The sequence below is a fragment of the Scyliorhinus torazame genome, chromosome 6, assembly GCF_047496885.1.
Source record: "Scyliorhinus torazame isolate Kashiwa2021f chromosome 6, sScyTor2.1, whole genome shotgun sequence".
NCBI classification, from domain to species: domain Eukaryota; kingdom Metazoa; phylum Chordata; class Chondrichthyes; order Carcharhiniformes; family Scyliorhinidae; genus Scyliorhinus; species Scyliorhinus torazame.
In genome coordinates, this window is record NC_092712.1 from 160,560,147 (window position 1) to 160,575,402 (window position 15,256).

The 15,256-nt window shown below is 50.3% G+C and overlaps 1 protein-coding gene across 1 annotated transcript in view; it reads right to left on the bottom strand.

Moving 5' to 3' along the window:
• Nucleotides 1-2,585: 2,585 nt before the first annotated feature.
• The window catches only part of calcr (calcitonin receptor), a 546,460-nt gene continuing 533,789 nt past the window's right edge, over nucleotides 2,586-15,256 (bottom strand). Inside the window, exon 16 of the mRNA XM_072509015.1 lies at nucleotides 2,586-2,918. Within this exon, the coding sequence (XP_072365116.1) occupies nucleotides 2,697-2,918 (222 nt within the window). The 3' untranslated portion in view covers nucleotides 2,586-2,696. The remainder of the gene's footprint in view (nucleotides 2,919-15,256) is intronic.

Here is a 15,256-nt window from a genome sequence, read left to right on the forward strand (position 1 = left end):
TGAGGACTCTGGCTCTGTACCCGTTGGAGTTTAGAAGGATGAAGGGGGATCTGATTGAAACTTACAGGATACTGCGTGGCCTGGATAGAGTGGACGTGGAGAGGATGTTTCCACTTGTAGGAAAAACTAGAAGCAGAGGACACAACCTCAGACTAAAGGGGCAATCCTTTAAAACAGAGTTGAGGAGGAATTTCTTCAGCCAGAGGGTGGTGAATCTGTGGAATTCTTTGCCGCAGAAGGCTGTGGAGGCCAAATCACTGAGTGTCTTTAAGACAGAGATAGATAGGTTTTTGATCAATAAGGGGATCAGGGGTTATGGGGAGAAGGCAGGAGAATGGGGATGAGAATAATATCAGCCATGATTGAATGGCGGAGCTGACTCGATGAGCAGAGTGGCCTAATTCTGCTCCTACGTCTTATGTTTTATGCTCAGTGAAAATAAAAACTTCAGGCCGGTGGGGGAGGGGAAGGGACAATGGCGGGATAGGTGGCAGAGCAGGGGGTTTACTCTGGGACAAAAAAATGTATTGGATATTTAAAAAGGATCAAGGTGGAGGGGAAAGGTCACAGTCTAAAGTTGTTGTTGGAGACTTGATTACAGAGTATTGTGTGATACATTTTGATAATCCTTTCAGGTTGGCCATGTTTCATTTCACAAATATGACCATGAGAGATAGTGGGCTGGATTTAAGCAGCCCTTTCGATGTGGGCTGAGAGGTGGTAAAGTGCTGCCAAGACATCGGAAGGGGAAGCCCATGTATTTCTACCACCACTGGATCTTCTCAGAGGAGGGAAACTCAGGTAAAACTTTGAGGCAAGAACATAATAAATTTGTAGTACGCTGATGACACAGCGTTACCAGCAGTTTACACAGAGTAAATAAAATCTAGAAGTTTAAATATGGCTCAAAATGAACACCAACAAGACAAAAGATAATGAAAGTTAGAAGTGTGTCTATTTAGGACAAATGATAACAGATGGTAGTAGATGTGATATCAAAATTAGAAGGGCACAGATCGGCAAAAATAACTTTGTGAAGATGAAGACTGTGTGAACAACACAAAAGCTAGTTTACAGGGAAAAACTCAGAAGATGCTACATTCTATCCACTTTCCTGTACATCCCAGAAACCTGGATAATAAATAATGATCTGTGGATGAAAATACAGGCCGGTGAAATGCGGATGCTGAGACATATGTTAAAAATTCCAGATAGAGATCATGAGACCAATGAAGAGGTGCTGGAAATTGAAAAGACCAAACTCTAAAATATACATCCAGAAGACAAAATGTCAGTATTTTGATCTGAGCTGAAAAGCTAAGGATATCTCTTCTGCAGGGCAAAGTGAAGGGCAAAGAAAGAGGGTTCGGCCTAGGCACCGTTAGATGATGGGCATCACAGAGTGGTTGCAGATGTGCTACACTGGAAGAATGAGGAAGCACAAGGCAGACGAGCGTGACATACCATGAAGCAGATCTCCTGGTAGGAGTAGCTACAAGCAGCTGCAGGGAACCTCAGCAACAAGCCACCTGCCAACCGGAGGGGGGTTGCCAATTTAATCAATTAAGTGGCTAATTAAGGGTTACTTCAGTCTTGACTCTTATTTGGTGTCGGAAAGGGCCCGGCCATGTGGGGAGACCACCAGAACAGGTTCTCAGAAGGGGAGCCCTCTTTTATGCCTGCTCCATGGCCCACTGATACACCCCTGGAGGCAATGGTTGTCCCCATGACTATGGCACTGTCATTGGACTCTGCGCCACCACCCAGGTTGCTGATCTGCCACCCTGACCACGGCATGATAAATAAAAAATACTATTTTGCTTTTGAGGACACCTCAGAATGGAGTTGTCCTTTTCTTCTTGCAGCCTCAGCAGCCACTCGCTCTATTTGAGGTGCTGCCAAGGCTGCTGAGCTGCTGGTCCTCTGACTGGCAGCTCTGGAAGATGGTCAGGACAGGGGTCTCAGTGTGGCCTCTTATTTGGCCATTACAGATAAAATGGCACCCAGGGTCCCGCCACGTGACTGATTGGGGTCAGCAGCCACTTTCCACCTTGTGGCAAGTGTGCCTTTGTGCATGCAGTTTGTTTTCCAGTAAAGAGCCACAATACAAAGAAATATATCTTGTGAATGAGGAACATCTGTAAGTCTGTGAAGTAATAAAAATTTCAAACTAATAGTAATGCAAGAAATGGCTTTGGGGTGAAAAACAAAGCCAACAAATAAAATTCAAAGCGATAAATCAACTGCTTCGAATCAGCAACGTGCTTGGCTCAGATTTACTACACACTGCCCCAGCGTGTTAAGTTGCACACCGCGGTGCTTGACGTTTGTTTATAGTCTGTGAACCTGGCGCAAGCTCTTTGAATTCTTCTCAGCCACACTATTGTGGTGGTCCTTTTTAAAAAAATGACTCTAAGCCATGGAAATGCCATACGCGTCAATCAACAGCTCAATTTTCCAGTCAGATTTCTGAAAGTTGTACTGTATGAAAGATTGCAACATCTGTCTCGCCTGGCCCCCCGCTCGACTGCAGCTACCAGAGAAGTGTTTACTCTCCACCCCACCCCCCCCCCCCCCCACCTCTGTTATGTTCAGTTGCTTATTTTGGAGACCAACGGTTGATACTGGATTCTATGTTTTAATGGGTAAAATGCAAATCGCTTGTTTTATTTTGTTGTTGTTTATTTTCAGCCTAGTCAAGCGTGCGTCTCTTTTGATTTCAGGACAGTAATTTCGGAGTCCTCCACATATTTTCCATTTAAATGTTCACTATTGCTGTCTGGGTGATACAGGTAAATAGGAACCTCTGTGATGGATGTCGCTGTATACGAGGTTGAACGCATGGAGCAGTGTTCACGACGTCGCTGACCCAGCTGCATCTTATATTGCATCCACTGTCTCTTCAGCGCTGCCTGCATCTAAGGGTTGACATGAACCATGAAAATCCATCACTGGTTTGACATTATAAACTCTGGGTTTTATGTAGGTTAATGGAAGCAATATTGGAAGTATGTAGCTTTCAAGTCCTTTGGCGCTGTTTCAAAAATATCTCGCCCTAACACCTCAAACAGATGAGGTGGCAGTGGAGGCTCATGATGCCAGATGACTCTAAGCCATGAGAGTCCCATCCAGCACTTGTTTGCTTGACAACCATTTCCTGGGGAATCTCTGACACAGACAGGAAACTCACACCATGAAATTTGGCAGCAGCATTTAGATTTGGTTATAAGGGCCCAGGTATGCCACCAGTAATGTGGGTTCTATTGTTTTCTTGGGTTTTGGTGCGGCTAACCCAGCATAGTCTCAGAGAAAATGTGTGTTACAGGTTACAGGGCTACCCCTTTAGATTAGTACATTCTTTACCGATTGCAGCAGTAAGGTTAAAGGGCACGTGACTTATGCTCTTTAGGTACAGTCAGTGGGCCCAAAAACTACCAACACTTTGGGTTGAATTTTACATGGAGGGTGGAGTCGTTGCCTCCTGGTATAGAAGTGAGGAATAAGCTGCCTGCAATTGGCTCCCTCACCCTGCAGCCATTTAACAGCCGTCAGTTTGTCAATTGGCTTGAGGTGGGCTTTTATCTACCCCCATTGGAGAGAAAGCCCCATCTCAGAGAGCTGTCAGCCAATCAAATGAACGTCAGGGCTCTTGTTGAAGCAACACCACTGGAAGTGGTGGCTAATGTTGGGATTCAGGTAATCTCCTGAAGAAGAGAAGCTACGGAACCTGTATACAGAGTTAACTCTGGACACTCATCTAAGATCCATTGTGGGTGGAGGGATCTTTGATGGGAACAGGTTGCCTGAACAGCAGGCACTGTGTCCCTTGCTTTGGCAAGGCTCACCCAGTTTTACTGAGCAGCCTAGAAACTTAGTGCTGGCCTCCCAGTGTGGAAAAATCCAATGGTAGCGAGGGGGGGGGGGGGGGGGGGGGGGGGTTGGGGGGGGGGGGGTTGGGGGGGGGCCTTAGCAATCTATTGATTGACCACTTAAGGACTTTCAAATGGCCTAAGGATGAGCTGGCTATACCAAGACTTCCCTGCCAAGAGTAAGTAGCAGGGGGCACAGGTGAAGGCTGCTGGGGGACAGGTATAGAGCTACTGCCATGCACCTCATTTTATGTCCCCCTCCCCAACCGCCACCTAGCATCCCACTGCTGGAGGGAGTGTAAAATCCCAGCTTTTGTGTTTCTCTCGGTCTGGGTTAGGGGAGGGTGGTGGGGGAGGGGGGCGTTGGGGGAAAGTGGATGGAGAAAGCCATAAGCTGTTACCTAATACATACTTTAGTTTTGTTCTTTTTCTCCACATTTGCTACATTGTTAAACTGTTTTACAACATTTTCAATTCTTGCTAAATCGCATTTTCTTGCATTTGGAAGATTTTGCTCCGGCCTGTAAAAAACTGGATTATTTACCTTCAAAAAAGTTCAGAGAAATGTCACCAAGAATTCTGCAATTTTGAGTTATAACATATGAGCAGAGTTACAGAATTTATTATCATCTGATAAAAGATTGAGAGTATTTTAATTGCTGGCTGACCTTTTTTTAATAAATTTAGAGTATCCAATTAATTTTTTCCAATTAAGGGGCAAATTAGCGTGGCCAATCCACTTACCTCGCACATCTTTGGGTTGTGGGGGCGAAACCCACGCAGACACAGGGAGAATGTGCAAACTCCACACGGACAGTGACCCAGAGCCAGGATCAAACCTGGGACCTCGGTGCCGTGAGACAGCAGTGCTAACCACTGCACCACGGTGCTGCCCTGTAAATACTGGAGTCAAATGCAGGGGTGGCAGACACCCGTTAATGAACCATTGGGATTTAATGATAATTCAGCAGCTTTCGTAGTCAGTTGTTAGCACTCGCCCACAAGTTAGCCGATTTGTTGAAGTCAATTCTCACAAACTAGTGTGGTGGGATTTATACTCACATCTTTCTATCTTATTAGTCTTGTACTATAACCACAAGGCTATTTACACCCAAGTACACTTTCCTCTCAATCTTTAAGTACTTCTCATTCATTTCCAAATGCAGCTCATTCATTCCTCAAACACTCATTTATTTTCCAAATGTTTATCAATGCATGCCTTGGTGTTTATTACATAATTTGCTAATTTTTCTTCATCTATTCTTCAAGCTTATTTACTTATCTATTTTTCAAATGCTGCTCGTTCATTCTCTAAGCAGGTCCATGATGATTCTCTGTGAACTACAAGTGTAATATATCTTGGGATCAATTGTCAACAATGTCATGTTGGACTTCCGGGTGCGGCTATGCAGAGCTAGGTCGCATATTCGGTAGCTCCCGCTTGGAACGGACTTTTGGGCTCTTTTACAGGGCCCCCACGGCATTTGTTTGACATTTCCCGGTGTGGGAAGAAGACTGCAGCATTCCCCTGACAGTGTCCCCCAGGAATGTTATGTCTTTTGGCTACCAGACCCGGCAGAAACAGTAAAAGATTTGGCTGCAACAGGATAAACAGGGCCTCTTCCAGCATGCAGGCGGGGGATGGGCAAGCTTAAAGCTGCATTCTGACTTGACTCTATCAAAGGTGAATTCTAGCAGCAGAGGGAACAACTGTGAAAAGATCTACCAAGGCCATTGAAGAAGCAGGGACGGGGCTTCCGGTGGCGGCCATGGAGGAGTAGGTCGCGCATTCGGCAGCTCCCGTCTGGAACGGACTCCCAGACCTTTTTCAGGAGTTTCCATAGACATTTTGGGGCAGACTGGTGAAGCGAACACAGCCAAAAGGATTCCCTCTCGACTTCCGGTTGCGGCTATGCGGAGCTAAGCCGCACGATTCGGCAGCTCCCGCTACCATGGACTTTCGGGCTCGTTAGAGGAGCCCCAACGGCACTTTTTTTTTTTTTTGACGCAGCCCGTGGGGAATAGAAGAGAGAGGTCCCCCTCCAACTTCTATGAAACGGACCAGAAGTGTAACGGCCAAAGGAGTGGCACTGGGGCAACGGGAGAAGCGAGGGGAAGAAAACAAAATGGCGGCCACCAGGGACAAAGGGGAGCTGCAGGAGTTCATCAAGCGCTGCTTCGAGGAGCAGCGCGAGGAGATGCGCAAGGAGATGTTGGCGCCTATGCTTTCGGCAATTGAAGGACTCGGGATCACCCAGAAGGCACATGAAGCTAAGGTCCAGGAGGTACAGAAAAGAGTCAGTCAGAACGAGGACGAGCTCGTGGGCCTGGCGGTGAGAGTGGAGCAGAACGAGGCGCTACACGAGAGGTGGGCGGGAAGACTCGAAGACCTGGAGAACAGGTCGAGGAGAAAGAATCTGCGAATCCTGGGTCTCCCTGAGGGAGTGGAGGGGGCTGATGCCGGGGCATACGCGAGCACGATGCTCGAGGCGATGATGGGCATGAAGGCCCCTTCGAGGCCGCTGGAGTTGGACGGGGCACATCGGGTGCTGGCGAAGAAGCCCCAAGCAAATGAGCCGCCAAGGGCGATGGTGGTGAGGTTCCACCGGTTCACGGACAGAGAGTGGGTCCTGAGATGGGCCAAGAAGGAGCGGAGCAGTAAGTGGGACAATGCAGAGATCCGAATATACCCGGACTGGAGCACAGAGGTTGCAAAGCGGAGAGCGGGTTTCAACCGGGCCAAAGCGGCGTTGTACCGGAAAGAAGTGAAATTCGGAATACTGCAGCCAGTGCGACTGTGGGTCACGTACAAGGGCCAACACTATTACTTTGAAACGCCTGAAGAGGCGTGGACCTTTGTACAAGCCGAAAAGTTGGACTCTAACTGAGGGTTTGTGAGGGTGGGGGGATGTTTTGGGGTTTGATGTGTGATAGTTGTTGTATATAGGTCAATCACGCGCAGGAAATGTTACGTGGGCTGGGGGAGAGAGACAAGGCTGGGGGAGAGAGGAGCTGCGCCAGAGGGGGCGGAGCGGGCTTTGGAAAGGCGGGAAGGGGAACGAAGGAATGCATATGGATTGGGAGACTCCCACGCGGGGAGGTCAATGGGACGGCGGGGGAAGCCGGGGTCAGCAGGCGTCAGCTGACTTACGGGAATGACATGGGGGGAGCAAAAAAGCTAGACAGGGGTCTAGCGGGGGGGAGGGGAGGAGGGGGAAGGGTTGCTGCTGCACTGGCCGGAAGGGAATGGGACATAGAAGAGATGGTTGGGACGGGGGTCCCCCCTCTGGGGGACTGGAGGGTGAGGGAGGCGTGGACACGGGACTGGCCCAGAAAAGGAGATGGCTAGTCGGCGGGGCGGGGGGGGGGGGGGGGGGGGGGGGGGGGGAACGGTGGGGGGGCGGTGAGAGCCCCTCCAATCCGGCTGATAACGTGTAATGTGAGGGGCCTGAATGGGCCGGTGAAGAGGGCTCGAGTGTTCGCGCACTTAAAGGGACTGAAGGCGGACGTGGCCATGCTCCAAGAGACACACCTGAAGGTGGCGGACCAGGTCAGGCTAAGAAAGGGATGGGTAGGACAGTTATTCCACTCAGGACTGGACGCGAAAAATAGAGGGGTGGCAATATTGGTGGGAAAGCGGGTGTCATTTGAGGCCAAGACTATTGTAGCGGACAATGGAGGGCGATATGTAATGGTGAGCGGTAGGCTGCAAGGGTCGTGGGTGGTGATGGTAAACATATACGCCCCGAACTGGGATGATGCAGGATTCATGAAGCGCATGTTGGCGCATGGGGCGCATTCCGGACCTGGAGATAGGAGGCCAGATAATGGGAGGGGACTTCAATACAGTGTTGGATCCAGCACTGGACCGCTCCAAGTCAAGGACTGGAAAGAGGCCGGCGGCGGCCAAGGTACTTAGGGGGTTTATGGATCAGATGGGGGGAGTGGACCCATGGCGGTTTGCAAGGCCGCAGGCCAGGGAATTTTCTTTCTTCTCCCATGTACACAAAGCCGACTCCCGGATAGATTTCTTTGTTCTGGGTAGGGCGCTCAGCCTGAGGGTGGAGGGGACGGAGTATTCGGCTATAGCCGTTTCGGACCATGCCCCGCATTGGATGGAACTGGAGCTGGGAGAGGAGAGGGACCAACGCCCGTTGTGGCGGCTGGGTGTGGGACTGCTGGCGGATGAGGTGGTGTGTGGGAAGGTGAGGGGGTGTATCGAAAGGTACTTGGAGGCCAACGACAATGGGGAGGTGCGGGTGGGGGTGGTGTGGGAGGCGTTGAAGGCGGTGATTAGGGGAGAGCTAATTTCCATTAGGGCTCATAGGGAGAAGACAGAGGGTATGGAAAGGGAGAGGTTAGTGGGGGAGATTTTGAGAGTGGACAGGAGATACGCAGAAGCCCCGGAGGAAAGATTACTTGGGGAAAGACGACGGCTCCAGACGGAGTTTGACCTGTTGACCACAGGGAAGGCGGAGGCACAGTGGAGGAAAGCGCAGGGGGCGACCTACGAGTATGGGGAAAAGGCTAGTCGGATGCTGGCACACCAGCTCCGCAAGAGGATGGCAGCGAGGGAAATAGGGGGAGTCAAAGATGGAAGGGGAGCCATGGTTCGGAGTGCGACGAAAATAAACAAGGTATTCAAGGCCTTTTATGAAGAGATGTACAGATCCCAGCCCCCAGGGGGAAAAGAGGATGATGTGATTCCTAGATCAGCTGAGATTCCCGAGGGTGGAGGAGCAAGAGGTGGCTGGTTTGGGGGCACCAATTGGGTTGGAGGAGCTGAGCAAGGGTTTGGGGAGCATGCAGGCGGGGAAGGCCCCGGGACCGGACGGATTCCCGGTGGAGTTCTACAGGAAGTACGCAGACCTGTTGGCCCCGCTACTGGTGAGGACCTTTAATGAGGCAAGAGAGGAGGGGACCCTGCCCCCGACAATTTCTTTGATCCTAAAGCGGGACAAGGACCCACTGCAATGTGGATCGTACAGGTCGATCTCGCTCCTCAATGTGGATGCAAAGTTTCTGGCAAAAGTGCTGGCAACGAGGATCGAGGACTGTGTTCCGGGGGTAATCCACGAGGACCAGACGGGATTTGTAAAGGGCAGGCAACTAAACACCAATGTGCGGCGGCTCTTAAACGTGATAATGATGCCATCGGAGGAGGGAGAGGCGGAGATAGTGGCAGCTATGGACGCGGAGAAGGCCTTTGACCGAGTAGAGTGGGAGTACCTCTGGGAGGTGCTGCGCAGGTTTGGGTTCGGGGTAGGGTTTATCAATTGGGTTAAGCTCCTTTACAGAGCCCCGATGGCGAGTGTAGTGATGAACCGACGGAGGTCGGAGTACTTTCGACTGTACCGAGGGACGAGGCAGGGGTGCCCCCTGTCCCCCCTGTTGTTCGCATTGGCGATCAACCATTGGCCATGTCATTGAGGGAGTCTAATAAATGGAGGGGGGTGGTCCGAGGGGGAGAAGAGCATCGGGTGTCGCTATATGCGGATGACCTGTTGCTGTACGTGGCGGATCCAATGGAGGGGATGGTGGAGGTCATGCAGACTCTAAGGGAGTTTGGGGAGTTTTCGGGCTATAAGCTCAATGTAGGGAAGAGTGAGCTCTTTGTATTACAGGCAGGGGGACCAAGAAAGAGGGACAGGGGACCTACCGCTGAGGAGGGCGGAGGGGAGCTTTCGGTATCTGGGGATCCAGAGAGCCAGGAGCTGGGGGACCTTACATAAACTGAATCTGACGAGGTTGGTGGAGCAAATGGAGGAGGATTTCAAAAGATGGGACATGTTACCGCTCTCGCTGGCGGGTAGAGTGCAATCGGTCAAAATGGTGGTCCTTCCGAGGTTTCTGTTTGTATTTCAGTGCCTTCCCATCGTGATCACTAAGGCCTTTTTTAAGAGAGTAGGCAAGAGTATTATGGGGTTTGTGTGGGCGAATAAGACCCCGAGAGTAAGGAGAGGGTTCCTGGAACGCAGTAGAGACTGAGGAGGGTTGGCGCTGCCAAACCTGGGGAGCTACTACTGGGCAGCAAATGTGGCGATGATCCGCAAGTGGGTTATGGAGGGAGAGGGGGCGGCATGGAAGAGGATGGAGATGGCGTCCTGTCAAGGAACGAGCCTGGGGGCGTTGGTGATGGCACCGCTGCCGCTCTCGCCGACAAAGTATACCATGAGCCCGGTGGTGGCGGCAACGCTAAGGATCTGGGGCCAGTGGAGACGGCACCGGGGTGCAATGGGAGCATCGGCGTGGTCCCCGATCAGGGGTAACCACCGGTTTGTCCCGGAAAAGATGGACGGGGGGTTCCAGAGCTGGCATCGGGCGGGGATTGGAAGAATGGGGGACCTGTTCATCGACGGGATGTTTGCGAGCCTGCACTGGAGGAGAAGTTCGAGTTACCCCCGGGAAATGCCTTTAGATATATGCAGGTGAGGGCTTTTGTGAGGCGACAGGTGAGGGAATTCCCGTTGCTCCCGGCACAAGAAGTTCAAGATAGGGTGATCTCGGGTGTATGGGTCGGGGAGGGCAAGGTGTCGGAAATACACCAGGAGTTGAAAGAAGAGGGGAAGCGCTGGTAGAAGAGTTGAAGGGTAAATGGGAGGAGGAGCTGGGGGAGGAGATCGAGGGAGGTCTTTGGGCTGATGCCCTAGGTAGGGTTAATTCCTCCTCCTCGTGTGCCAGGCTCAGCCTGATACAATTTAAGGTGGTCCACAGAGTGCACTTGACGGGGGCGTGGTTGAGTAGGTTCTTTGGGGTAGAGGACAGATGTGGAAGGTTCTCACGGAGCCCGGCGAACCATGTCCATATGTTTTGGTCATACCCGGCACTGGAGGGGTTCTGGAGAGGAGTGGCGGGAGCAATATCTCAGGTGGTGAAAGTCCGGGTCAAGCCAAGCTGGGGGTTCGCAATATTTGGAGTAGTGGACGAACCGGGAGTGCAGGAGGCGAAAGAGGCCGGCATTCTGGCCTTTGCGTCCCTAGTAGCCCGGCGAAGGATCTTGCTAATGTGGAAGAGGGCAAAGCCCCCCCAGCCTGGAGGCCTAGATAAATGATATGGCTGGGTTCATAAAGTTGGAGAGGATTAAGTTCGCCTTGAGAGGGTCTGCGCAGGGGTTCTACAGGCGGTGGCAACCGTTCCTAGACTATCTCGCGGAGGGTTAGAGGAAGGTCGGTCAGCAGCAGCAGCAACCTGGGGGGGGGTTTGGAGGGGACGCCCTGGGAGGGGGGGGGGGGGGAAGGTGGGACTGCCTGGGAGGGTGGATGAGCAAGAGATAACATGAAAGGTTGGGGGAACTGGCACGTACGGGTGAGGGCCAGTGTACAAAGCTGTGTAAATATATCATTTTGCCATGTATATATCTTGCTCTGCGCGATTTCTCGTTTTTTTTTGTTACGGGGGGGGGGGGGGGTTATTGTTTGTAAGGGAGAAAAATTGTGTTAAAAAAACTTTAATAAATATATATTTTTAAAAAAACAATGTCATGTTGAACATGCATACAGTTTCACGCTGGCTGAATATTTGGAGAATTATTTGGTGTAAGAAAATAAATAATTTTACATTTGAATAGTCAAAACACCTTTGTCCGTCAAACAATTTATTCCTTGATGCTGCACAAGACATTTAATTGTGTCTAGTTTTAAAGTAACAGCCTTCATAAGGATTTAGATGTGTCAAATGTACATTTAGAATCCGTACAGTGCAGATGGAGGCCATTCGGCCCATCGGGGCTGCACTGACCCTCTGAAAGAGCGCCCTACCTAGGCCCAATCTGACACCCTATCCCCGCAACCCCATCTCGGGGCAATTTAACATGGCCAATTCACCAAACCTGCTCATCTTTGGACTGTGGGAGAAAACCGGAGCAGCCGGAGGAAACCCACGCAGACACGGGAAGAATGTGCAAACTCCACACAGATAGTCAGCTGAAGTCGAAATCAAACCCAGGTCTCTGACGCCGTGAGACTAACCACTGTGCCACCGTGCCGCCCCATAATTGGATAAAAAATAGATGCGGAGAATCTACGGCCGGGATTTTCCACACTCCCCGCGCCGTGTTTCGCAGCGGCGGTGGCAGTCCACCATTGGCCGGTGGTGGGATAAAAAGATCCCTCCGCTGTCAACAGGGTTTCCCGTTCCATACACCCACTTGCCACGGGTTTCCCGGCAGATCCTGCCAGCAAGATCGGCCAGAAAGTGTCGGCCACTTCTGGGTGAAAGGATAGTTTAATCAGGACGTCTTGTGGCACAATGGGTAGCATCTCTGCATCTGAGCTCATGTTCAAGTCTCACTCCAAGACCCGATGACCAAGGAAGGGGCATTCATAACATGACCAAATGGGTTAAGTATCAACTTTTAAATTGCTTGAAATTGTGCCAAAGGCAGGCGGTAAGAGCAGGACAGACTCTTGGCCAGCCAAGTGAGGGAAAGAAGATTGGAGCACTGGAGAGGTTACAGAGAAGATTTATAAGATTGTTGCCAGGAATGGAGAAATTGAATTATGAGGAAGATTGGATAGGCTGGAGATGTTTTGTTTTGGAATAGAGTATATTAAGGAGAGATTTAATTGAGGTACATAAAATTATTAACGTCTTAGATACAGTCGAGAGGAACAACCTAATTCCTTTAGCAAAAAGGTCAATAACCAGGGGCCATTGATTGTGCAGACTGAAGTTCAAGTCCGCTGAAAAGTGCGCATTTAGTGGGGTGTTTCTAGCCGGCTACAGTGCCGAGAAACATCTCGCTATCCAATGGCACCTAGCTGTTTTCTTTTGGCCTTGGGAGATCCTTTCCGCCAAGGCCGCACTTTGAGGGAATTCCTGCTGGTGAACTTCAAAGACTCCTCGTAGATCGGGCACCATTTTGTCCAATAGCCCCAATCTCCCCCCATGCCCTCCTTTCAGGCCCCTCCTCACCCCCCCCCCCCCCCCTCCTCCCGGCAACCTGGCAAGGACTCTCCCCAGCCTCCCTCCCCTAGGCCCAACCCCTGGCAGTGCCATCCTGGAACCTGGGCACCATGACACTGCCAGCCTGGTACCCTGGCAGGCCACCCTGGCAGTCATGGATTGGCAAAGCTGTGGTTCTACTTGGAGCAAAGAAATATTTAACAAAGATGTTTAAGCTCATAATGGATTTAGACAGAGTGAAAAAGGAGGTACCGTTCGCAGTTCCTAAAAGGTGAATACCAAAGTGCAAAGGACCAGTGGCAATATGAGGCTGAGAGGGTATTGGATACAGCTGACAATGGGGATAAATACTTGAAAGAGGACTATTGCAGGGCAATCAGGTAAAGGTGGTGGTGTGGTGGGGGGTAAGGGGTAAGGGGGTTTGGGTGTTTTGTTATGCTCTTGAAGTACAATTCTCCTACTTGGATTTGACTCTCCTGTTAATCCTGCTATAGCTACTCAGACTAACTAACCAGTCTGCTACAATCCATGTGATGGGTGTGATGTGTTTCAATCTGTACTCACTAAGTATCTCCACTGGAAAGATGAAGGTCATGTGTGCTGTGTCCTTATATATGGGTTGGTGAAATGCCCCTCTGTGGTCGTGTCACCTCTGTGTGTGTCGTGACTGCCCATTGGTTGTGTCCTAACTTACTGGCCTATTGGTTGAACGTCTGTGTGTCATGATGTCTCTGGTGCTCCCTCTAGTGTTTATCTAGTCTAAGTGTATTTACATTAACCCCTTGTGTATTTACAGTGATGCATATCACCATATTCTTGATTTCTCGAGGAATTAAGGGCTATGGAGAGAGAGCAGGTAAATGGAGTTGAAATCAGCCATGATTGAATGGTGGAGTGGACTCGATGGGCCGAATGGCCTTACTTCCGCTCCTATGTCTTATGGTCTTGTATCCCCCCCTTTTTTTGTGTTACATATTTTCTGTACAGTGTTGAAGAAATTTGAACAAACCAGGTAGATAAGTGATGACATGTACAAATCATGATGAGTGATGATGACACAATAAGACCAAATCATATGTATGAGTCCAAAGTTCATGAATTTACACAGTCGAGTGGCTTTCGTGGGCTGTTATGGAAGTGTCGACGTTGATGTTGTCATTCCCTCGTTAACGCCGTCAGTGTCCTGGAGTAGAAGTCATCAGGAGGTGTCCAAATCACCTCGTTGTCTGAGTTGGACTTTTTTTTTTCGATGCTTATGGTAGCAATTCTTGATGGCATCTGTCCTGAAAGCCGGGTTGCCTGTTGGTAGTGTAGCAAACGTGAATTGGTAAGATACATCGTCCTGCCATGGTATGTCATTATACTGAGCTGAGCAGTAACAGTGTCCCGCATTTGCAGAGTTGTACCATGTCGTACCATCGTAGTTCCATTGGTGTTGTTTTTGGCATGCTTGTTGTCGACGTTGTTGCCTTTGGTATGCGTCTTGTTATTGTCTTTGATGTGGTTTTTGTGTTGGTAGGTTTTATTGTCATGTTTGCTGCGCTCAAGGAGCACACTCTGGATAATACGAGTCCTTCACACAGCGTCCTTTGTGGCATCTGCTGTTTCCTTGAGCGTGCCTTCACCGAGTTCGCGGCTCTCCCCATTTGGAATCATGTTCGGCTTACTGGAATCAGCTTTGGCTTGTCGATGCTCCCCATCTGGAGTCTGGTCTGTTTCACCTGAGTCAGTTTTGGCTTGTCGATGCTCCCCGTCTGGAGCCCTTTCTGGTTGACCTGAATCAGCTATGGTTTCTTGAAGATCCCCGCCCGGAGTCACTGCAGGTTCATTTGAGTCGTCTGAAGTTTCGTGATGCTCCCCGTCCGGAGTCAAAACATTCAGGAATACATTTGCCTGTGGAGAGGCTCGAGCGAATGAGGTTTGAAGTAACATGGTGTCACCGGAGTCACCAGTAGTCTCACTATGATTATCGAGTGCCTCTGTACATTCTAGCTGATGTCTGTCACGTTGCACATCTAGTATGGGAAGTGGGATGCCGTCGTCACTTGTCGCACATACAGTGGGTAGAGCCTCAGTGTCTACTTGCTTTGCACTTGAGCATGGTAGACTGTCATAGTCTGCTTGCTGTACACTTGAGCGTGGCAGATTGTCATAGTCTTTCTGTTGTTCACTTGAGCGTGGCGGACTTGCATTGTCTGCTGCAGGTTGCTTAGAGGAGGTTGCTAGACCCTCATGGTCTTGTTCATGCAAGGACTGCACTCTGGAGTCTTGCGTTCCTTCCATCGTGGAGTCCGTCCACAAGCTCGCTGTGGAGGCTTGTGTCACTCCCTCTGTGGAGTCTTGCAGTGTTCCTTGTGTAGAATCGTGCATTGGTCTCGCTGTGGAGACTGTCATCACTGCTTGTTCATGCAAGGACTGCGCTCTGGAGTCTTGCGTTGCTTCTATCATGGAGTCTGTCCACGAGCTCGCTGTGGAGGCTTGTG